This window comes from Coregonus clupeaformis, unplaced genomic scaffold, assembly GCF_020615455.1.
Source record: "Coregonus clupeaformis isolate EN_2021a unplaced genomic scaffold, ASM2061545v1 scaf0320, whole genome shotgun sequence".
Taxonomy (NCBI): Eukaryota; Metazoa; Chordata; class Actinopteri; order Salmoniformes; family Salmonidae; genus Coregonus; species Coregonus clupeaformis.
In genome coordinates, this window is record NW_025533775.1 from 316,409 (window position 1) to 343,149 (window position 26,741).

Consider the following 26,741-nt stretch of genomic DNA (forward strand, 5'->3'; position numbering starts at 1 on the left):
CAGGGCCTACCTGAGGGGAGACCAGGGCCTACCTGAGGGGAGATGGAAGACCAGGGCCTACCTGAGGGGAGATGGAAGACCAGGGCCTACCTGAGGGGAGATGGAAGACCAGGACCTACCTGAGGGGAGATGGAAGACCAGGACCTACATGAGGGGAGACAGAAGACCAGGACCTACCTGAGGGGAGACCAGGACCTACCTGAGGGGAGACAGAAGACCAGGACCTACCTGAGGGGAGACCAGGACCTACCTGAGGGGAGATGGAAGACCAGGACCTACCTGAGGGGAGACCAGGGCCTACCTGAGGGGAGACAGAAGACCAGGGCCTACCTGAGGGGAGACAGAAGACCAGGACCTACCTGAGGGGAGACAGGAGACCAGGACCTACCTGAGGGGAGACCAGGACCTACCTGAGGGGAGACAGAAGACCAGGACCTACCTGAGGGGAGACAGAAGACCAGGACCTACCTGAGGGGAGACCAGGACCTACCTGAGGGGAGACAGAAGACCAGGACCTACCTGAGGGGAGACAAGAGACCAGGACCTACCTGAGGGGAGACCAGGACTTACCTGAGGGGAGACAGAAGACCAGGACCTACCTGAGGGGAGACAGGAGACCAGGACCTACCTGAGGGGAGACCAGGACCTACCTGAAGGGAGATAGAAGACTAGGACGGTGAGACAGGAGATGAGCAGACAGGGGATGATCAGGTTGATGGTGTAGAAGAGAGGCAGCCGTCTGATGATGAAGAAGTATGTGATATCAGGGTAGATCTCATGACAGCAGTCGTACTTCTTGGTGTTGTATGTTCCCACTGCGTTGATGATGGCCCACTCCCCACTCTCCCAGTAGTTGTTCAGATCCACAGTGTTCTAGGGGATAGAGATCAACCGTCCCACTCTATAAAAGGCTTCATATGGCATACATAAAGGCATCACAAGAACTACATAGATGCTTCACAAGTCATCTATAAGCTTATATCATACTGTATAAATATAGTGGTTCAGATCCACAGTGTTCTAGGGGATAGTCAGACTCCTTCCCTTTTTCCACATTTTGTTACTTTAAAGCCTTATTCTAAAATGGATTAAATAATTGTTTTCCATCAATCTACACACAATACACCATAATGACAAGGCGACAACAGGTTTTTAGAAATGTTTGCTAATTTTCAGGTGCATCCTGTTTCCATTGATCATCCTTGAGATGTTTCTACAACTTGATTGGAGTCCACCTGTGTAAATTCAATTGATTGGACTTGGAAAGGCACACACCTGTTTATATAAGGTCCCACAGTTGACAGTGCATGTCAGAGCAAAAACCAAGCCATGAGGTCGAAGGAATTGTCCGTAGAGCTCCGAGACAGGCACAGATCTGGGAAATGGTACCAAAACATTTCTGCAGTATTGAAGGTCCCCAAGAACACAGTGGCCTCCACCATTCTTAAATGGAAGAAGTTTGGAACCACCAAGACTCTTCCTAGAGCTGGCCGCCCGGACAAACTGAGCAATCGGAGGAGAAGGGCCTTGGTCAGGGAGGTGACCAAGAACCCGATGGTCACTCTGACAGAGCTCCAGAGTTCCTCTGTGGAGATGGCAGAACCTTCCAGAAGGACAACCATCCTGCAGCACTCCACCAATCAGGCTGTTATGGTAGAGTGGCCAGACGGAAGCCACTCCTCAGTAAAAGGTACATGACAGCCCGCTTGGAGTTTGCCAAAAGGCACCTAAAGGACTCTCACACCATGAGAAACAAGATTCTCTTGTCTGATGAAACCAAGATTGAACTCTTTGGCCTGAATGCCAAGCGTCACCTCTGGAGGAAACCTGGCACCATCCCTACGGTGAAGCATGATGGTGGCAGCATCATGCTGTGGGGATGTTTTTTAGTGGCAGGGACTGGGAGACTAGTCAGGATCGAGGGAAAGATTAACGGAGCAAGGTACAGAGATATCCTTGATGAAAACCTGCTGCAGAGCGCTCAGGACCTCAGATCGACGACGACGATTTAATCAATTTTTACTGTCACTTTACTTGAGTCATTTTCTATTAAGGTATCTTTTTATTTTACTCAAGTATGACAAATGGGTACTTTTTCCACCTCTAGGTATAGCCTGCATGATGAGATTATTATTATTATTATTATTATTATTATTATTGACAAAAGAGCGAGATTTGTCAAACAGCAGCCAAGCATCAATGATCACGTCACCAGAATAAGACCCTCGAGTTTTATTGGAAAGGAGCATCAAGCTCATCACTGTGCACTTTCACCACCTTGTGAAGTTCATCATAATTTATTTCATCTGTAGCCTAATAAACTGCATGCTTTCCCGACGAGTCGTAGTGGGAGGACCACACGTCATCGCGTGACTCCCAAGTTTACTTTGATATGATGGTTATCATATCAATATTTGTACATAAGCCTTTCCACCGACATTTCTCACATAATTAATTTTACAGACACAAAGATCCCACCTTTTTTGTTTTGTTTACATTTGGAAAGTTTACCAAGAAATGTTCTGTTTCCGTCAGGCCTGTCATTAAACGTTTTATCCAACATGTACTTTACACGCAGTTTTTATGCATGTAAAGTGATAGCATATAAAAACTAAATTACGACAGCTGTGATGGAAACAGGAAGTTGCGGTACAATTTTATAAATGCAGACAGACAATTTGTTTGTTCGACATGGTGGGGTGTTTTTGTGTCGGTAAAATGTATTATGCGAGAAATTGCGGTGGAAATGCCTTTTATGCGCAAAAATTGATATAATAACCATCGAATCGAAGTAAACTTGGAGTCACGCAATGATATGTTGTGTGTGATGATACGGTATGGTCCTCCCACTACGACTCGGGAAAGAATGCAGTTTATTAGGTTACAGATGAAATAAGTTATGATGAACTTCACAGGGTGGTGAAAGTGCACGGTGATCTTGATGCTCCTTAACCAATAAATATTGAGGGTCTTATTCTGCTTACATGATGATCGATGCTTGACTGCCATTTGACAAATAAAAAAATTATTGCGATTATCCATAATCATGTCATCATGTAGACTATCCTACCGCACTGTATCTGCCAGCTGTTGGCTAGAGCGCACGTGCCAAGACCAGAGTGGGCAAATTTGCTATTTAACGCAACAGTTTTTGTGACAAAACTATCCGTAGAAAATGCGATGGAAACACATTGAACTTATTTGGTACTTGAAAACTTAAATGAAAAAAGTACATTATGTGTACACTACGTCATCACGCACTGATTTATAATCGACAAGTCTGTTTGGTGGAAACACCACTGGTGGGAAAATGGTCATTTTCTTTATGCGGATTCTAGAATATTAACATGAAAATCTGTCGCCAATTGGATGTAAACTAAAGCTACTGACAGCAATGGAGTTAGCAAAAACACAAAACAGATCTAGAACTACTGTATAAAAACTAAACACTGTACATACATCTTGTACAACACATTTACAACATTACTTGCTTGCTTGATTGATACAACCCCCCCATACCTCAATGCGTTCCAGGTCAATCTTAGCTTTATCGTAGGTCCAGGAGCCAAACTTCATCTTACAGTTCTGCTGGTCAAAGGGGAAGAAGGTGACGTCTATAGAACAGGAGGACTTATAGATGGCCGGGGGAACCCAGCGCACCTTCCCGTTGTGAAACAGGTGGGCCTTGGTCATGTGGGTCACGGCGAACTCACCGTCCGCACTGGAGGCAGAAGAGGAGAACAGAACAGAGGTTACTGAAGCAATTGTAAACGAAAGGGCGTGTTAAACTATTTTTTTTATTAGCACGGCTGTGTTGCTGTTGTAGATCAATGGCATCGTTACCAGCCAAACCCTCAGGTCGTTCGTTCGATTGGCACCGTTTGTTCTGGCAGGTTGCTGTGGGCAGGCACCGCTAGTGCTGCTGCTGACAGTGATAGCGCTGTCCGTGGTGCTGAATTTACTGCCTCGATCGTCTTGCTCATTAAGCAGAAATACACTACAGGCTACACTTGTAGCCTACTGCCGGACCAAATATCCAGAAAGGGGAATAATTGTAATCATAACACTGACTATTTATTTATAAAATCACCCACTACAAGCTTTTCCCCCTTTCTAGTTAATTCTAGCCAACTACACAGCTAACACAATTACTTCAAACTTCATTTCATTTTACCTGTTCTTCTATTGTCATGTCTTTGACATCTTTGTCTTTGACAGAAGACACACAAGACCACTGATAATCTCCCTCGATCTGGGGCTCCACGCAAGATCTCACCCCGTGGGGTCAAAATGATCACAAGAACGGTGAGTGGGGAAAAAAAGTATTTAGTCAGCCACCAATTGTGCAAGTTCTCCCACTTAAAAAGATGAGAGAGGTCTGTAATTTTCATCATAGGTACACGTCAACTATGACAGACAAATTGAGAAGAAAAAAAATCCAGAAAATCACATTGTAGGATTTTTTATGAATTTATTTGCAAATTATTGTGGAAAATAAGTATTTGGTCACCTACAAACAAGCAAGATTTCTGGCTCTCACAGACCTGTAACTTCTTCTTTAAGAGGCTCCTCTGTCCTCCACTCGTTACCTGTATTAATGGCACCTGTTTGAACTTGTTATCAGTATAAAAGACACCTGTCCACAACCTCAAACAGTCACACTCCAAACTCCACTATGGCCAAGACCAAAGAGCTGCCAAAGGACACCAGAAACAAAATTGTAGACCTGCACCAGGCTGGGAAGACTGAATCTGCAATAGGTAAGCAGCTTGGTTTGAAGAAATCAACTGTGGGAGCAATTATTAGGAAATGGAAGACACACAAGACCACTGATAATCTCCCTCGATCTGGGGCTCCACGCAAGATCTCACCCCGTGGGGTCAAAATGATCACAAGAACGGTGAGCAAAAAATCCCAGAACCACACAGGGGGACCTAGTGAATGACCTGCAGAGAGCTGGGACCAAAGTAACAAAGCCTACCATCAGTAACACACTACGCCGCCAGGGACTCAAATCCTGCTGTGCCAGACGTGTCCCCCTGCTTAAGCCAGTACATGTCCAGGCCCGTCTGAAGTTTGCTAGAGTGCATTTGGATGATCCAGAAGAGGATTGGGAGAATGTCATATGGTCAGATGAAACCAAAATAGAACTCTTTGGTAAAAACTCAACTCGTCGTGTTTGGAGGACAAAGAATGCTGAGTTGCATCCAAAGAACACCATACCTACTGTGAAGCATGGGGGTGGAAACATCATGCTTTGGGGCTGTTTTTCTGCAAATGGACCAGGACGACTGATCCGTGTAAAGGAAAGAATGAATGGGGCCATGTATCGTGAGATTTTGAGTGAAAACCTCCTTCCATCACACGTGGCTGGGTCTTTCAGCATGACAATGATCCCAAACACACTGCCCGGGCAACGAAGGAGTGGCTCCGTAAGAAGCATTTCAAGGTCCTGGAGTGGCCTAGCCAGTCTCCAGATCTCAACCCCATAGAAAATCTTTGGAGGGAGTTGAAAGTCCGTGTTGCCCAGCGACAGCCCTAAAACATCACTGCTCTAGAGGAGATCTGCATGGAGGAATGGGCCAAAATACCAGCAACAGTGTGTGAAAACCTTGTGAAGACTTACAGAGAACGTTTGACCTGTGTCATTGCCAACAAAGGGTATATAACAAAGTATTGAGAAACTTTTGTTATTGACCAAATACTTATTTTCCACCATAATTTGCAAATAAAATCATAAAAAATCCTACAATGTGATTTTCTGGATTTTTTTTCTCATTTTGTCTGTCATGGTTGACGTGTACCTATGATGAAAATTACAGGCCTCTCTCATCTTTTTAAGTGGGAGAACTTGCACAATTGGTGGCTGACTAAATACTTTTTTCCCCCCACTGTATATATCCAGAAACATTATGCTGATGTATGGTTTCGCCAGTATCGGAAAATGTTGTCTGTCTTGTCCTGACAAGTTCATATGGGCCGGTGGAGAGCGCTATTCAAACTTGAAACAATGCTGCAAAGGTCGTAGAGGCAGACGGCAACTTTTGTTCAATCCCTCGTTGTTGCTAAGCAATGGGTAATAATGCCTAGACGCGTTTTCCAGTGGAGATGAAGTGAATGAATTGCCTGGCTGGGCTGATGAGACAGTGGATTCTAAGTAGAACATAAAACAATTGCTGTTGTTGTTGTTGCATGTCTTAGAACGTTTCTCAACCAATAACAATGCTTGTTTGAACCAACCTGTTGTAGAAAGTTAGAGATGGTTTGTACAGTACAGGTGTTAAACATTGAATTATGGTAGCTATTAGATTAATAATCAAACCACGATAAAGATTGTTTTTAGATTATTTGTGAAACTATCAGGGCTAGCCAATACATAACTCTGTCAATCTGGTAAATAGTCCATTGTTTGCTAATTTAGCTCCCTCAATACTGTTAAAGCCACTTCCCAGCTAGCATATTTGGTTGTTTGGAAGTTGTGGGAACATACATTTTTGGTTTCCCATTGGTTCTGGGAATGAAGCCATACATTTTCTGACCGGTAAAACCGAAAAGTATTTCAAACATTTTGAGAACGGAAGTGAAAATGTTGCCTGTTCTGGGAAAGTTAATTTTGAAATAGAACCATAAGGAAGCCTGTAGGAAAACGTTATGCTGAAGTACTGAAATTCCAAAAAAAGTATGTTGTTTCTTAACGTTCTCTGAACTATTTGAGAACATTCCCAATCCAAACCAGTTGGAGAATGTTCCTACAACATTACCAAAATTGAAATGAAATGTTAAATCGAACTTTTAGGAAACATTCTGTTAAGGTAATGAAATACCAAGAAAATGTTATTTTGTCAAGTTCCTTAAAATGTGCTGAGAATGTTCCAAAGCCAAGCAACTATCCTGCACCATTCCCAGAACGTTGTGGGAAGGTTGTATGTAAAATAACTATAGGACAACCACGCTTTCACCAAGCCCTAAGAAACATATGGTTCTCAGAACGTTATGCGCTAGCTGGGATTTGAAATTTCAATGTGACAGGAACCTCATCAGCGCTTCACAAATTATTTATTTACACACACACAAAAAAAAAATGACTCAGAGACATTATTTTGGTAGCGCGTTATGATCCTCCAGGAACAATCTCCTGAACGTATCTCCTCTGTTGCAGTCTGTAATTGATCTCCTCCTCTGAAGTGCTACGATCATCCCCTGATCATGGCTTTAATATGCACTGCTAATAGCTGTCTCTGGAGACATAATGATAAGACTATCATTACATCTTTCTCGAATCCCACACGCATGCTCTCACACACACACACACCTTTTTAATTTCACTAACTGATAGTGATCATACAGAGGAGCTTGATGAGATGGAACCCAGTCATTAAACATTAGGAGTTTAATCTGAAACTTTTAGCCGTGAAAGTAGAATTAATTTAGGTGAGGAGAAAACTGTTAGGAGGGCTAAACATCAGGATAACATGGCAGTATATTACTGGGGAGGATCAGGATAACATGGTAGTATAGTACTGGGGAGGGCTAGGATCAGGATAACATGGCAGTATATTACTGGGGAGGATCAGGATAACATGGTAGTATAGTACTGGGGAGGGCTAGGATCAGGATAACATGGCAGTATATTACTGGGGAGAGCTAGGATCAGGATAACATGGCATTATATTACTGGGGAGGATCAGGATAACATGGCAGTATATTACTGGGGAGGACTAGGATCAGGATAACATGGCAGTATATTACTGGGGAGGATCAGGATAACATGGCAGTATATTACTGGGGAGGATCAGGATAACATGGCAGTATATTACTGGGGGTGGCTAGGATCAGGATAACATGGCAGTATATTACTGGGGAGGGCTAGGATCAGGATAACATGGCAGTATATTACTGGGGAGGGCTAGGATCAGGATAACATGGCAGTATATTACTGGGGAGGGCTAGGATCAGGATAGCATGGCAGTATATTACTGGGGAGGATCAGGATAACATGGCAGTATATTACTGGGGAGGATCAGGATAACATGGCAGTATATTACTGGGGAGGATCAGGATAACATGGCAGTATATTACTGGGGAGGGCTAGGATCAGGATAACATGGCAGTATATTACTGGGGAGGATCAGGATAACATGGCAGTATATTACTGGGGAGGATCAGGATAACATGGCAGTATATTACTGGGGAGGGCTAGGATCAGGATAACATGGCAGTATGTTACTGGGGAGGGCTAGGATCAGGATAACATGGCAGTATGTTACTGGGGAGGGCTAGGATCAGGATAACATGGCAGTATATTACTGGGGAGGACTAGGATCAGGATAACATGGCAGTATATTACTGGGGAGGATCAGGATAACATGGCAGTATATTACTGGGGAGGATCAGGATAACATGGCAGTATATTACTGGGGAGGGCTAGGATCAGGTGTCACGCTCTGGCTCCGGGACTTTGTATTTTGAGCCAGGGTGTGTTCGTTTTCGTTGTGTTCTGTTTTGGTTGGTTGTGTATTTGGTATGTTTCCTTATTTGGTCAATGACTCCCAATCGGAGGTAACGAGTGTCAGCTGTCGGCTCGTTATCTCTGATTGGGAGCCATATTTAAACTGTCTGTGTTCACCTTGTGTTTGTGGGATTTTGTTCGTGTGGTTTCTTGTTGTACCATAGACGTCACGGTTTCGTTGTTTTGTTCGTGTGTACGTTTAAATAAATAATATGTTCGCTACCAACGCTGCGCTTTGGTCCTACTTCATAGACGATCGTGACAGAAAATCCCACCACCAAAGGACCAAGCAGCGTGTCCAGGAGCCAAAGGTCTGGACATGGGAGGAGATTGTGGATGGAAAAGGGTCTTGGACTTGGGAGGAAATCCTGGATGGGATGGATCGACGGCCATGGAGTGAAACAGTGGAGAGGCGACAGAGAGGAGCAACGGCGTCAGCAGGGCCATCGTTGGAGGGACGAGAGGCAACCCCAAAACATTTTTTGGGGGGGGGCACATGGCTTGGGCGGCTGGGCAGCAGGAGGCTGCCACAGGGAGACGTAGAGAGAAGGCTACCGGATTACGGGAGCCATTGGCGAGTAGAGGGAGGGAAGTAGTTGAGGCACGGCGTGAGAGACTGAGGTGTGTTACCAGTCCGGTCCGGCCCGTTCCTGATCCCCGGTTAAGGCCAATGGTGTGTGTTCCCAGTACGGACCGGCATGTTCCTACTCCACGTACGAAGCCTACGGTGTGCGTTGCCAGCCCAGCCCGGCCTGTTCCTGCTCCACGTACGAAGCCTACGGTGTGCGTCGCCAGCCCAGCCCGGCCTGTTCCTGCTCCACGTACGAAGCCTACGGTGTGCGTCGCCAGCCCAGCCCGGCCTGTTCCTGCTCCACGTACAAAACCTACGGTGTGCGTCGCCAACCCAGCCCGGCCTGTTCCTGCTCCACGCACAAAACCTACGGTGTGCGTCGCCAGCCCAGCCCGGCCTGTTCCTGCTCCACGTACAAAACCTACGGTGTGCGTCGCCAGCCCAGCCCGGCCTGTTCCTGCTCCACGCACAAAACCTAAGATGTGCGTCGCCAGCCCAGCCCGGCCTGTTCCTGCTCCACGTACAAAACCTACGGTGTGCGTCGCCAGCCCAGCCCGGCCTGTTCCTGCTCCACGTACAAAACCTACGGTGTGCGTCGCCAGCCCAGCCCGGCCTGTTCCTGCTCCACGCACAAAACCTACGGTGTGCGTCGCCAGCCCAGCCCGGCCTGTTCCTGCTTTACGCACAAAGCCTACGGTGTGCGTCGCCAGCCCAGCCCGGCCTGTTCCTGCTCCACGTACAAAACCTACGGTGTGCGTCGCCAGCCCAGCCCGGCCTGTTCCTGCTCCACGCACAAAACCTACGGTGTGCGTCGCCAGCCCAGCCCGGCCTGTTCCTGCTTTACGCACAAAGCCTACGGTGTGCGTCGCCAGCCCAGCCCGGCCTGTTCCTGCTCCACGCACGAAGCCTACGGTGTGCGTCGCCAGCCCAGCCCGGCCTGTTCCTGCTCCACGTACGAAGCCTACGGTGCGCGTCGCCAGCCCGGCCCGGCCTGTTCCTGCCACTCGCACCAAACCTACGGTGCGCGTCGCCAGCCCGGCCCGGCCTGTTTCTGCCACTCGCACCAAACCTACGGTGCGCGTCGCCAGCCCGGCCCGGCCTGTTCCTGCCACTCGCACCAAACCTACGGTGCGCGTCGCCAGCCCGGTCCAGCCCGTTCCTGCTACTCGCACCAAGCCAGGGGTACGAGTCGTCGGCCTGGTCCAGCCCGTTACTGCTACTCGCACCAAGCCAAGGGTGCGAGTCGTCAGCCTGGTTCAGCTCGTCCCTGCTACTCGCACCAAGCCAAGGGTGCGAGCCGTCAGCCTGATCCAGCCCATTCCTGCTACTCGCACCAAGCCAGGGATGCGAGTCGTCAGCCTGGTGAGGCCCGTTCCGGCTCCACGCATCAAGCCTAGGGTGCGTATCGTCAGCCAGGTCCGGTCCGTTCCTGCCTCACGCGCCAAGCCAGGGGTGCGCGTCGTCAGTCCAGATCCTACCAGCTGGGTCAAATCGGACCGGGGGCGCTATGGGGGGATTGAAGTAGGGTGGTGGTCAAGCCCGGAGCCGGAGCCGCCTCCGAGGAGCAACACCCACCCAGCCCTCCCCTATTTTGGGGTTTTGAGGCGCGGTCGCAGTCCGCGCCTTTAGGGGGGGGTACTGTCACGCTCTGGCTCCGGGACTTTGTATTTTGAGCCAGGGTGTGTTCGTTTTCGTTGTGTTCTGTTTTGGTTGGTTGTGTATTTGGTATGTTTCCTTATTTGGTCAATGACTCCCAATCGGAGGTAACGAGTGTCAGCTGTCTGCTCGTTATCTCTGATTGGGAGCCATATTTAAACTGTCTGTGTTCACCTTGTGTTTGTGGGATTTTGTTCGTGTGGTTTCTTGTTGTACCATAGACGTCACGGTTTCGTTGTTTTGTTCGTGTATGCGTTTAAATAAATAATATGTTCGCTACCAACGCTGCGCTTTGGTCCTACTTCATAGACGATCGTGACATCAGGATAACATGGCAGTATATTACTGGGGAGGATCAGGATAACATGGCAGTATATTACTGGGGAGGATCAGGATAACATGGCAGTATATTACTGGGGAGGGCTAGGATCAGGATAACATGGCAGTATATTACTGGGGAGGACTAGGATCAGGATAACATGGCAGTATATTACTGGGGAGGGCTCGGATCAGGATAACATGGCAGTATACTACTGGGGAGGACTAGGATCAGGATAACATGGCAGTATATTACTGGGGAGGATCAGGATAACATGGCAGTATATTACTGGGGAGGGCTCGGATCAGGATAACATGGCAGTATATTACTGGGGAGGGCTAGGATCAGGATAACATGGCAGTATATTACTGGGGAGGGCTAGTATAACATGGCAGTATATTACTGGGGAGGGCTAGGATCAGGATAAGATGGCAGTATATTACTGGGGAGGGCTAGGATCAGGATAACATGGCAGTATATTTCTGGGGAGGACTAGGATCAGGATAACATGGCAGTATATTACTGGGGAGGATAAGGATAAAATGGCAGTATATTACTGGGGAGGACTAGGATCAGGATAACATGGCAGTATATTACTGGGGAGGGCTAGGATAACATGGCAGTATATTACTGGGGAGGGCTCGGATCAGGATAACATGGCAGTATATTACTGGGGAGGGCTAGGATCAGGATAACATGGCAGTATATTACTGGGGAGGGCTAGGATCAGGATAACATGGCAGTATATTACTGGGGAGGACTAGGATCAGGATAACATGGCAGTATATTACTGGGGAGGATCAGGATAACATGGCAGTATATTACTGGGGAGGGCTAGGATCAGGATAACATGGCAGTATATTACTGGGGAGGATCAGGATAACATGGCAGTATATTACTGGGGAGGGCTAGGAACAGGATAACATGGCAGTATATTACTGGGGAGGGCTAGGATCAGGATAACATGGCAGTATATTACTGGGGAGGACTAGGATAAGGATAACATGGCAGTATATTACTGGGGAGGGCTAGGATAACATGGCAGTATATTACTGGGGAGGGCTCGGATCAGGATAACATGGCAGTATATTACTGGGGAGGGCTAGGATCAGGATAACATGGCAGTATATTACTGGGGGAGGGCTATGATCAGGATAACATGGCAGTATATCACTGGGGAGGGCTAGGATCAGGATAACATGGCAGTATATTACTGGGGGTGGCTAGGATCAGGATAACATGGTAGTATATTACTGGGGAGGGCTCGGATCAGGATAACATGGCAGTATATCACTGGGGAGGATCAGGATAACATGGCAGTATATTACTGGGGAGGGCTCGGATCAGGATAACATGGCAGTATATTACTGGGGAGGGCTAGGATCAGGATAACATGGCAGTATATTACTGGGGAGGGCTAGTATAACATGGCAGTATATTACTGGGGAGGGCTAGGATCAGGATAACATGGCAGTATATTACTGGGGAGGGCTAGGATCAGGATAACATGGCAGTATATTTCTGGGGAGGACTAGGATCAGGAAAACATGGCAGTATATTACTGGGGTGGATCAGGATAACATGGCAGTATATTACTGGGGAGGGCTAGGATAACATGGCAGTATTTTACTGGGGAGGGCTCGGATCAGGATAACATGGCAGTATATTACTGGGGAGGGCTAGGATCAGGATAACATGGCAGTATATTACTGGGGAGGGCTAGGATAACATGGCAGTATATTACTGGGGAGGGCTCTGATCAGGATAACATGGCAGTATATTACTGGGGAGGGCTAGGTTCAGGATAACATGGCAGTATATTACTGGGGAGGGCTAGGATCAGGATAACATGGCAGTATATTACTGGGGAGGGCTAGGATCAGGATAACATGGCAGTATATTACTGGGGAGGACTATGATCAGGATAACATGGCAGTATATTACTGGGGGGTGGCTAGGATCAGGATAACATGGTAGTATATTACTGGGGAGGGCTCGGATCAGGATAACATGGCAGTATATTACTGGGGGAGGATCAGGATAACATGGCAGTATATTACTGGGGAGGACTAGGATCAGGATAACATGGCAGTATATTACAGGGAAGGGCTAGGATAACATGGCAGAATATTACTGGGGAGGATCAGGATAACATGGCAGTATATTACTGGGGAGGGCTAGGATCAGGATAACATGGCAGTATATTACTGGGGAGGGCTAGGATCAGGATAACATGGCAGTATCTTACTGGGGGTGGCTAGGATCAGGATAACATGGTAGTATATTACTGGGGAGGGCTCGGATAAGGATAACATGGCAGTATATTACTGGGGAGGACTAGGATCAGGATAACCTGGCAGTATATTACTGGGGAGGGCTAGGATAACATGGCAGTATATTACTGGGGAGGGCTCGGATCAGGATAACATGGCAGTATATTACTGGGGAGGGCTAGGATCAGGATAACATGGCAGTATATTACTGGGGAGGACTAGGATCAGGATAACATGGCAGTATATTACTGGGGAGGATCAGGATAACATGGCAGTATATTACTGGGGAGGGCTAGGATCAGGATAACATGGCAGTATATTACTGGGGAGGATCAGGATAACATGGCAGTATATTACTGGGGAGGGCTAGGAACAGGATAACATGGCAGTATATTACTGGGGAGGGCTAGGATCAGGATAACATGGCAGTATATTACTGGGGAGGACTAGGATCAGGATAACATGGCAGTATATTACTGGGGAGGGCTAGGATAACATGGCAGTATATTACTGGGGAGGGCTCGGATCAGGATAACATGGCAGTATATTACTGGGGAGGCTAGGATCAGGATAACATGGCAGTATATTACTGGGGAGGGCTAGGATCAGGATAACATGGCAGTATGTTACTGGGGAGGGCTAGGATCAGGATAACATGGCAGTATATTACTGGGGAGGACTAGGATCAGGATAACATGGCAGTATATTACTGGGGAGGATCAGGATAACATGGCAGTATATTACTGGGGAGGATCAGGATAACATGGCAGTATATTACTGGGGAGGGCTAGGATCAGGTGTCACGCTCTGGCTCCGGGACTTTGTATTTTGAGCCAGGGTGTGTTCGTTTTCGTTGTGTTCTGTTTTGGTTGGTTGTGTATTTGGTATGTTTCCTTATTTGGTCAATGACTCCCAATCGGAGGTAACGAGTGTCAGCTGTCGGCTCGTTATCTCTGATTGGGAGCCATATTTAAACTGTCTGTGTTCACCTTGTGTTTGTGGGATTTTGTTCGTGTGGTTTCTTGTTGTACCATAGACGTCACGGTTTCGTTGTTTTGTTCGTGTGTACGTTTAAATAAATAATATGTTCGCTACCAACGCTGCGCTTTGGTCCTACTTCATAGACGATCGTGACATCAGGATAACATGGCAGTATATTACTGGGGAGGATCAGGATAACATGGCAGTATATTACTGGGGAGGATCAGGATAACATGGCAGTATATTACTGGGGAGGGCTAGGATCAGGATAACATGGCAGTATATTACTGGGGAGGACTAGGATCAGGAAAACATGGCAGTATATTACTGGGGAGGGCTCGGATCAGGATAACATGGCAGTATATTACTGGGGAGGACTAGGATCAGGATAACATGGCAGTATATTACTGGGGAGGATCAGGATAACATGGCAGTATATTACTGGGGAGGGCTCGGATCAGGATAACATGGCAGTATATTACTGGGGAGGGCTAGGATCAGGATAACATGGCAGTATATTACTGGGGAGGGCTAGTATAACATGGCAGTATATTACTGGGGAGGGCTAGGATCAGGATAAGATGGCAGTATATTACTGGGGAGGGCTAGGATCAGGATAACATGGCAGTATATTACTGGGGAGGACTAGGATCAGGATAACATGGCAGTATATTACTGGGGAGGATAAGGATAAAATGGCAGTATATTACTGGGGAGGACTAGGATCAGGATAACATGGCAGTATATTACTGGGGAGGGCTAGGATAACATGGCAGTATATTACTGGGGAGGGCTCGGATCAGGATAACATGGCAGTATATTACTGGGGAGGGCTAGGATCAGGATAACATGGCAGTATATTACTGGGGAGGGCTAGGATCAGGATAACATGGCAGTATATTACTGGGGAGGACTAGGATCAGGATAACATGGCAGTATATTACTGGGGAGGACTAGGATCAGGATAACATGGCAGTATATTACTGGGGAGGATCAGGATAACATGGCAGTATATTACTGGGGAGGGCTAGGATCAGGATAACATGGCAGTATATTACTGGGGAGGATCAGGATAACATGGCAGTATATTACTGGGGAGGGCTAGGAACAGGATAACATGGCAGTATATTACTGGGGAGGGCTAGGATCAGGATAACATGGCAGTATATTACTGGGGAGGACTAGGATAAGGATAACATGGCAGTATATTACTGGGGAGGGCTAGGATAACATGGCAGTATATTACTGGGGAGGGCTCGGATCAGGATAACATGGCAGTATATTACTGGGGAGGGCTAGGATCAGGATAACATGGCAGTATATTACTGGGGAGGGCTATGATCAGGATAACATGGCAGTATATCACTGGGGAGGGCTAGGATCAGGATAACATGGCAGTATATTACTGGGGATGGCTAGGATCAGGATAACATGGTAGTATATTACTGGGGAGGGCTCGGATCAGGATAACATGGCAGTATATCACTGGGGAGGATCAGGATAACATGGCAGTATATTACTGGGGGAGGGCTCGGATCAGGATAACATGGCAGTATATTACCGGGGAGGGCTAGGATCAGGATAACATGGCAGTATATTACTGGAGAGGGCTAGGATCAGGATAACATGGCAGTATATTACTGGGGAGGGCTAGGATCAGGATAACATGGCGGTATATTACTGGGGAGGGCTAGGATCAGGATAACATGGCAGTATATTTCTGGGGGAGGACTAGGATCAGGATAACATGGCAGTATATTACTGGGGAGGATCAGGATAACATGGCAGTATATTACTGGGGAGGGCTAGGATAACATGGCAGTATTTTACTGGGGAGGGCTCGGATCAGGATAACATGGCAGTATATTACTGGGGAGGGCTAGGATCAGGATAACATGGCAGTATATTACTGGGGAGGGCTAGGATAACATGGCAGTATATTACTGGGGAGGGCTCGGATCAGGATAACATGGCAGTATATTACTGGGGACGGCTAGGTTCAGGATAACATGGCAGTATATTACTGGGGAGGGCTAGGATCAGGATAACATGGCAGTATATTACTGGGGAGGACTATGATCAGGATAACATGGCAGTATATTACTGGGGGTGGCTAGGATCAGGATAACATGGTAGTATATTACTGGGGAGGGCTCGGATCAGGATAACATGGCAGTATATTACTGGGGAGGATCAGGATAACATGGCAGTATATTACTGGGGAGGACTAGGATCAGGATAACATGGCAGTATATTACAGGGAAGGGCTAGGATAACATGGCAGAATATTACTGGGGAGGGCTAGGATCAGGATAAGATGGCAGTATATTACTGGGGAGGGCTAGGATCAGGATAACATGGCAGTATATTACTGGGGAGGACTAGGATAAGGATAACATGGCAGTATATTACTGGGGAGGATAAGGATAAAATGGCAGTATATTACTGGGGAGGACTAGGATCAGGATAACATGGCAGTATATTACTGGGGAGGGCTAGGATAACATGGCAGTATATTACTGGGGAGGGCTCGGATCAGGATAACATGGCAGTATATTACTGGGGAGGGCTAGGATCAGGATAACATGGCAGTATATTACTGGGGAGGGCTAGGATCAGGATAACATGGCAGTATATTACTGGGGAGGACTAGGATCAGGATAACATGGCAGTATATTACTGGGGAGGACTAGGATCAGGATAACATGGCAGTATATTACTGGGGAGGATCAGGATAACATGGCAGTATATTACTGGGGAGGGCTAGGATCAGGATAACATGGCAGTATATTACTGGGGAGGATCAGGATAACATGGCAGTATATTACTGGGGAGGGCTAGGAACAGGATAACATGGCAGTATATTACTGGGGAGGGCTAGGATCAGGATAACATGGCAGTATATTACTGGGGAGGACTAGGATAAGGATAACATGGCAGTATATTACTGGGGGAGGGCTAGGATAACATGGCAGTATATTACTGGGGAGGGCTCGGATCAGGATAACATGGCAGTATATTACTGGGGAGGGCTAGGATCAGGATAACATGGCAGTATATTACTGGGGAGGGCTATGATCAGGATAACATGGCAGTATATCACTGGGGAGGGCTAGGATCAGGATAACATGGCAGTATATTACTGGGGATGGCTAGGATCAGGATAACATGGTAGTATATTACTGGGGAGGGCTCGGATCAGGATAACATGGCAGTATATCACTGGGGAGGATCAGGATAACATGGCAGTATATTACTGGGGAGGGCTCGGATCAGGATAACATGGCAGTATATTACCGGGGAGGGCTAGGATCAGGATAACATGGCAGTATATTACTGGGGAGGGCTAGGATCAGGATAACATGGCAGTATATTACTGGGGAGGGCTAGGATCAGGATAACATGGCAGTATATTACTGGGGAGGGCTAGGATCAGGATAACATGGCAGTATATTTCTGGGGAGGACTAGGATCAGGATAACATGGCAGTATATTACTGGGGAGGATCAGGATAACATGGCAGTATATTACTGGGGAGGGCTAGGATAACATGGCAGTATTTTACTGGGGAGGGCTCGGATCAGGATAACATGGCAGTATATTACTGGGGAGGGCTAGGATCAGGATAACATGGCAGTATATTACTGGGGAGGGCTAGGATAACATGGCAGTATATTACTGGGGAGGGCTCGGATCAGGATAACATGGCAGTATATTACTGGGGACGGCTAGGTTCAGGATAACATGGCAGTATATTACTGGGGAGGGCTAGGATCAGGATAACATGGCAGTATATTACTGGGGAGGGCTATGATCAGGATAACATGGCAGTATATTACTGGGGGTGGCTAGGATCAGGATAACATGGTAGTATATTACTGGGGAGGGCTCGGATCAGGATAACATGGCAGTATATTACTGGGGAGGATCAGGATAACATGGCAGTATATTACTGGGGAGGACTAGGATCAGGATAACATGGCAGTATATTACAGGGAAGGGCTAGGATAACATGGCAGAATATTACTGGGGGAGGATCAGGATAACATGGCAGTATATTACTGGGGAGGGCTAGGATCAGGATAACTTGGCAGTATATTACTGGGGAGGGCTCGAATCAGGATAACATGGCAGTATATCACTGGGGAGGATCAGGATAACATGGCAGTATATTACTGGGGAGGGCTCGGATCAGGATAACATGGCAGTATATTACCGGGGAGGGCTAGGATCAGGATAACATGGCAGTATATTACTGGGGAGGGCTAGGATCAGGATAACATGGCAGTATATTACTGGGGAGGGCTAGGATCAGGATAACATGGCAGTATATTACTGGGGAGGGCTAGGATCAGGATAACATGGCAGTATATTTCTGGGGAGGACTAGGATCAGGATAACATGGCAGTATATTACTGGGGAGGATCAGGATAACATGGCAGTATATTACTGGGGAGGGCTAGGATAACATGGCAGTATTTTACTGGGGAGGGCTCGGATCAGGATAACATGGCAGTATATTACTGGGGAGGGCTAGGATCAGGATAACATGGCAGTATATTACTGGGGAGGACTAGGATAAGGATAACATGGCAGTATATTACTGGGGAGGGCTAGGATAACATGGCAGTATATTACTGGGGAGGGCTCGGATCAGGATAACATGGCAGTATATTACTGGGGAGGGCTAGGATCAGGATAACATGGCAGTATATTACTGGGGGAGGGCTATGATCAGGATAACATGGCAGTATATCACTGGGGAGGGCTAGGATCAGGATAACATGGCAGTATATTACTGGGGATGGCTAGGATCAGGATAACATGGTAGTATATTACTGGGGAGGGCTCGGATCAGGATAACATGGCAGTATATCACTGGGGAGGATCAGGATAACATGGCAGTATATTACTGGGGAGGGCTCGGATCAGGATAACATGGCAGTATATTACCGGGGAGGGCTAGGATCAGGATAACATGGCAGTATATTACTGGGGAGGGCTCGGATCAGGATAACATGGCAGTATATTACTGGGGAGGGCTAGGATCAGGATAACATGGCAGTATATTACTGGGGAGGGCTAGGATCAGGATAACATGGCAGTATATTACTGGGGAGGACTAGGATCAGGATAACATGGCAGTATATTACTGGGGAGGACTAGGATCAGGATAACATGGCAGTATATTACTGGGGAGGATCAGGATAACATGGCAGTATATTACTGGGGAGGGCTAGGATCAGGATAACATGGCAGTATATTACTGGGGAGGATCAGGATAACATGGCAGTATATTACTGGGGAGGGCTAGGAACAGGATAACATGGCAGTATATTACTGGGGAGGGCTAGGATCAGGATAACATGGCAGTATATTACTGGGGAGGACTAGGATAAGGATAACATGGCAGTATATTACTGGGGAGGGCTAGGATAACATGGCAGTATATTACTGGGGAGGGCTCGGATCAGGATAACATGGCAGTATATTACTGGGGAGGGCTAGGATCAGGATAACATGGCAGTATATTACTGGGGAGGGCTAGGATCAGGATAACATGGCAGTATATCACTGGGGAGGGCTAGGATCAGGATAACATGGCAGTATATTACTGGGGATGGCTAGGATCAGGATAACATGGTAGTATATTACGGGGAGGGCTCGGATCAGGATAACATGGCAGTATATCACTGGGGAGGATCAGGATAACATGGCAGTATATTACTGGGGAGGGCTCGGATCAGGATAACATGGCAGTATATTACCGGGGAGGGCTAGGATCAGGATAACATGGCAGTATATTACTGGGGAGGGCTAGGATCAGGATAACATGGCAGTATATTACTGGGGAGGGCTAGGATCAGGATAACATGGCAGTATATTACTGGGGAGGGCTAGGATCAGGATAACATGGCAGTATATTTCTGGGGAGGACTAGGATCAGGATAACATGGCAGTATATTACTGGGGAGGATCAGGATAACATGGCAGTATATTACTGGGGAGGGCTAGGATAACATGGCAGTATTTTACTGGGGAGGGCTCGGATCAGGATAACATGGCAGTATATTACTGGGGAGGGCTAGGATCAGGATAACATGGCAGTATATTACTGGGGAGGGCTAGGATAACATGGCAGTATATTACTGGGGAGGGCTCGGATCAGGATAACATGGCAGTATATTACTGGGGACGGCTAGGTTCAGGATAACATGGCAGTATATTACTGGGGAGGGCTAGGATCAGGATAACATGGCAGTATATTACTGGGGAGGGCTAGGATCAGGATAACATGGCAGTATATTACTGGGGAGGACTATGATCAGGATAACATGGCAGTATATTACTGGGGGTGGCTAGGATCAGGATAACATGGTAGTATATTACTGGGGAGGGCTCGGATCAGGATAACATGGCAGTATATTACTGGGGAGGATCAGGATAACATGGCAGTATATTACTGGGGAGGACTAGGATCAGGATAACATGGCAGTATATTACAGGGAAGGGCTAGGATAACATGGCAGAATATTACTGGGGAGGATCAGGATAACATGGCAGTATATTACTGGGGAGGGCTAGGATCAGGATAACTTGGCAGTATATTACTGGGGAGGGCTCGAATCAGGATAACATGGCAGTATATTACTGGGGAGGACTAGGATCAGGATAGCATGGCAGTATATTACTGGGGAGGGCTAGGATAACATGGCAGTATATTACTGGGGAGGACTAGGATAACATGGCAGTATATTACTGGGGAGGGCTCGGATCAGGATAACATGGCAGTATATTACTGGGGAGGGCTAGGATCAGGATAACATTGCAGTATATTACTGGGGAGTATCAGGATAACATGGCAGTATATTACTGGGGAGGGCTCGGATCAGGATAACATGGCAGTATATTACTGGGGAGGGCTAGGATCAGGATAACATGGAAGTATATTACTGGGGAGGGCTAGGATCAGGATAACATGGCAGTATATTACTGGGGAGGGCTAGGATCAGGATAACATGGCAGTATCTTACTGGGGGTGGCTAGGATCAGGATAACATGGTAGTATATTACTGGGGAGGGCTCGGATCAGGATAACATGGCAGTATATTACTGGGGAGGACTAGGATCAGGATAACCTGGCAGTATATTACTGGGGAGGGCTAGGATAACATGGCAGTATATTACTGGGGAGGGCTCGGATCAGGATAACATGGCAGTATATTACTGGGGAGGGCTAGGATCAGGATAACATGGCAGTATATTACTGGGGAGGACTAGGATCAGGATAACATGGCAGTATATTACTGGGGAGGATCAGGATAACATGGCAGTATATTACTGGGGAGGGCTAGGATCAGGATAACATGGCAGTATATTACTGGGGGAGGATCAGGATAACATGGCAGTATATTACTGGGGAGGGCTAGGAACAGGATAACATGGCAGTATATTACTGGGGAGGGCTCGGATCAGGATAACATGGCAGTATATTACTGGGGAGGGCTCGGATCAGGATAACATGGCAGTATATTACTGGGGAGGACTAGGATCAGGATAACCTGGCAGTATATTACTGGGGAGGGCTAGGATAACATGGCAGTATATTACTGGGGAGGGCTAGGATCAGGATAACATGGCAGTATATTACTGGGGAGGATCAGGATAACATGGCAGTATATTACTGGGGAGGGCTAGGAACAGGATAACATGGCAGTATATTACTGGGGAGGGCTAGGAACAGGATAACATGGCAGTATATTACTGGGGAGGGCTAGGATCAGGATAACATGTCAGTATATTACTGGGGAGGACTAGGATCAGGATAACATGGCAGTATATTACTGGGGAGGGCTAGGATAACATGGCAGTATATTACTGGGGAGGGCTCGGATCAGGATAACATGGCAGTATATTACTGGGGAGGGCTAGGATCAGGATAACATGGCAGTATATTACTGGGGAGGGCTATGATCAGGATAACATGGCAGTATGTTACTGGGGAGGGCTAGGATCAGGATAACATGGCAGTATATTACTGGGGAGGACTAGGATCAGGATAACATGGCAGTATATTACTGGGGAGGATCAGGATAACATGGCAGTATATTACTGGGGAGGATCAGGATAACATGGCAGTATATTACTGGGGAGGGCTAGGATCAGGTGTCACGCTCTGGCTCCGGGACTTTGTATTTTGAGCCAGGGTGTGTTCGTTTTCGTTGTGTTCTGTTTTGGTTGGTTGTGTATTTGGTATGTTTCCTTATTTGGTCAATGACTCCCAATCGGAGGTAACGAGTGTCAGCTGTCGGCTCGTTATCTCTGATTGGGAGCCATATTTAAACTGTCTGTGTTCACCTTGTGTTTGTGGGATTTTGTTCGGTGTGGTTTCTTGTTGTACCATAGACGTCACGGTTTCGTTGTTTTGTTCGTGTGTACGTTTAAATAAATAATATGTTCGCTACCAACGCTGCGCTTTGGTCCTACTTCATAGACGATCGTGACATCAGGATAACATGGCAGTATATTACTGGGGAGGATCAGGATAACATGGCAGTATATTACTGGGGAGGATCAGGATAACATGGCAGTATATTACTGGGGAGGGCTAGGATCAGGATAACATGGCAGTATATTACTGGGGAGGACTAGGATCAGGATAACATGGCAGTATATTACTGGGGAGGGCTCGGATCAGGATAACATGGCAGTATATTACTGGGGAGGACTAGGATCAGGATAACATGGCAGTATATTACTGGGGAGGATCAGGATAACATGGCAGTATATTACTGGGGAGGGCTCGGATCAGGATAACATGGCAGTATATTACTGGGGACGGCTAGGTTCAGGATAACATGGCAGTATATTACTGGGGAGGGCTAGGATCAGGATAACATGGCAGTATATTACTGGGGAGGGCTATGATCAGGATAACATGGCAGTATATTACTGGGGGTGGCTAGGATCAGGATAACATGGTAGTATATTACTGGGGAGGGCTCGGATCAGGATAACATGGCAGTATATTACTGGGGAGGATCAGGATAACATGGCAGTATATTACTGGGGAGGACTAGGATCAGGATAACATGGCAGTATATTACAGGGAAGGGCTAGGATAACATGGCAGAATATTACTGGGGAGGATCAGGATAACATGGCAGTATATTACTGGGGAGGGCTAGGATCAGGATAACTTGGCAGTATATTACTGGGGAGGGCTCGAATCAGGATAACATGGCAGTATATCACTGGGGAGGATCAGGATAACATGGCAGTATATTACTGGGGAGGGCTCGGATCAGGATAACATGGCAGTATATTACCGGGGAGGGCTAGGATCAGGATAACATGGCAGTATATTACTGGGGAGGGCTAGGATCAGGATAACATGGCAGTATATTACTGGGGAGGGCTAGGATCAGGATAACATGGCAGTATATTACTGGGGAGGGCTAGGATCAGGATAACATGGCAGTATATTTCTGGGGAGGACTAGGATCAGGATAACATGGCAGTATATTACTGGGGAGGATCAGGATAACATGGCAGTATATTACTGGGGAGGGCTAGGATAACATGGCAGTATTTTACTGGGGAGGGCTCGGATCAGGATAACATGGCAGTATATTACTGGGGAGGGCTAGGATCAGGATAACATGGCAGTATATTACTGGGGAGGACTAGGATAAGGATAACATGGCAGTATATTACTGGGGAGGGCTAGGATAACATGGCAGTATATTACTGGGGAGGGCTCGGATCAGGATAACATGGCAGTATATTACTGGGGAGGGCTAGGATCAGGATAACATGGCAGTATATTACTGGGGAGGGCTATGATCAGGATAACATGGCAGTATATCACTGGGGAGGGCTAGGATCAGGATAACATGGCAGTATATTACTGGGGATGGCTAGGATCAGGATAACATGGTAGTATATTACTGGGGGAGGGCTCGGATCAGGATAACATGGCAGTATATCACTGGGGAGGATCAGGATAACATGGCAGTATATTACTGGGGAGGGCTCGGATCAGGATAACATGGCAGTATATTACCGGGGAGGGCTAGGATCAGGATAACATGGCAGTATATTACTGGGGAGGGCTCGGATCAGGATAACATGGCAGTATATTACTGGGGAGGGCTAGGATCAGGATAACATGGCAGTATATTACTGGGGAGGGCTAGGATCAGGATAACATGGCAGTATATTACTGGGGAGGACTAGGATCAGGATAACATGGCAGTATATTACTGGGGAGGACTAGGATCAGGATAACATGGCAGTATATTACTGGGGAGGATCAGGATAACATGGCAGTATATTACTGGGGAGGGCTAGGATCAGGATAACATGGCAGTATATTACTGGGGAGGATCAGGATAACATGGCAGTATATTACTGGGGAGGGCTAGGAACAGGATAACATGGCAGTATATTACTGGGGAGGGCTAGGATCAGGATAACATGGCAGTATATTACTGGGGAGGACTAGGATAAGGATAACATGGCAGTATATTACTGGGGAGGGCTAGGATAACATGGCAGTATATTACTGGGGAGGGCTCGGATCAGGATAACATGGCAGTATATTACTGGGGAGGGCTAGGATCAGGATAACATGGCAGTATATTACTGGGGAGGGCTAGGATCAGGATAACATGGCAGTATATCACTGGGGAGGGCTAGGATCAGGATAACATGGCAGTATATTACTGGGGATGGCTAGGATCAGGATAACATGGTAGTATATTACTGGGGAGGGCTCGGATCAGGATAACATGGCAGTATATCACTGGGGAGGATCAGGATAACATGGCAGTATATTACTGGGGAGGGATCGGATCAGGATAACATGGCAGTATATTACCGGGGAGGGCTAGGATCAGGATAACATGGCAGTATATTACTGGGGAGGGCTAGGATCAGGATAACATGGCAGTATATTACTGGGGAGGGCTAGGATCAGGATAACATGGCAGTATATTACTGGGGAGGGCTAGGATCAGGATAACATGGCAGTATATTTCTGGGGAGGACTAGGATCAGGATAACATGGCAGTATATTACTGGGGAGGATCAGGATAACATGGCAGTATATTACTGGGGAGGGCTAGGATAACATGGCAGTATTTTACTGGGGAGGGCTCGGATCAGGATAACATGGCAGTATATTACTGGGGAGGGCTAGGATCAGGATAACATGGCAGTATATTACTGGGGAGGGCTAGGATAACATGGCAGTATATTACTGGGGAGGGCTCGGATCAGGATAACATGGCAGTATATTACTGGGGACGGCTAGGTTCAGGATAACATGGCAGTATATTACTGGGGAGGGCTAGGATCAGGATAACATGGCAGTATATTACTGGGGAGGGCTAGGATCAGGATAACATGGCAGTATATTACTGGGGAGGACTATGATCAGGATAACATGGCAGTATATTACTGGGGGTGGCTAGGATCAGGATAACATGGTAGTATATTACTGGGGAGGGCTCGGATCAGGATAACATGGCAGTATATTACTGGGGAGGATCAGGATAACATGGCAGTATATTACTGGGGAGGACTAGGATCAGGATAACATGGCAGTATATTACAGGGAAGGGCTAGGATAACATGGCAGAATATTACTGGGGAGGATCAGGATAACATGGCAGTATATTACTGGGGAGGGCTAGGATCAGGATAACTTGGCAGTATATTACTGGGGAGGGCTCGAATCAGGATAACATGGCAGTATATTACTGGGGAGGACTAGGATCAGGATAGCATGGCAGTATATTACTGGGGAGGGCTAGGATAACATGGCAGTATATTACTGGGGAGGACTAGGATAACATGGCAGTATATTACTGGGGAGGGCTCGGATCAGGATAACATGGCAGTATATTACTGGGGAGGGCTAGGATCAGGATAACATTGCAGTATATTACTGGGGAGTATCAGGATAACATGGCAGTATATTACTGGGGAGGGCTCGGATCAGGATAACATGGCAGTATATTACTGGGGAGGGCTAGGATCAGGATAACATGGAAGTATATTACTGGGGAGGGCTAGGATCAGGATAACATGGCAGTATATTACTGGGGAGGGCTAGGATCAGGATAACATGGCAGTATCTTACTGGGGGTGGCTAGGATCAGGATAACATGGTAGTATATTACTGGGGAGGGCTCGGATCAGGATAATATGGCAGTATATTACTGGGGAGGACTAGGATCAGGATAACCTGGCAGTATATTACTGGGGAGGGCTAGGATAACATGGCAGTATATTACTGGGGAGGGCTCGGATCAGGATAACATGGCAGTATATTACTGGGGAGGGCTAGGATCAGGATAACATGGCAGTATATTACTGGGGAGGACTAGGATCAGGATAACATGGCAGTATATTACTGGGGAGGAT

The 26,741-nt window shown here is 47.0% G+C and overlaps 1 protein-coding gene across 1 annotated transcript in view; it reads right to left on the minus strand.

The window, feature by feature from the left end:
- The window catches only part of LOC121552088 (neuronal acetylcholine receptor subunit alpha-2-like), a 90,864-nt gene that overhangs the window by 30,047 nt on the left and 34,076 nt on the right, over nucleotides 1-26,741 (minus strand). The window contains exons 4-5 of the mRNA XM_045214816.1: nucleotides 3,520-3,721; nucleotides 651-873 (exon numbers count right to left, since the gene is read on the minus strand). Of these exons, the coding sequence (XP_045070751.1) occupies nucleotides 651-873; nucleotides 3,520-3,721 (425 nt within the window). The remainder of the gene's footprint in view (nucleotides 1-650; nucleotides 874-3,519; nucleotides 3,722-26,741) is intronic.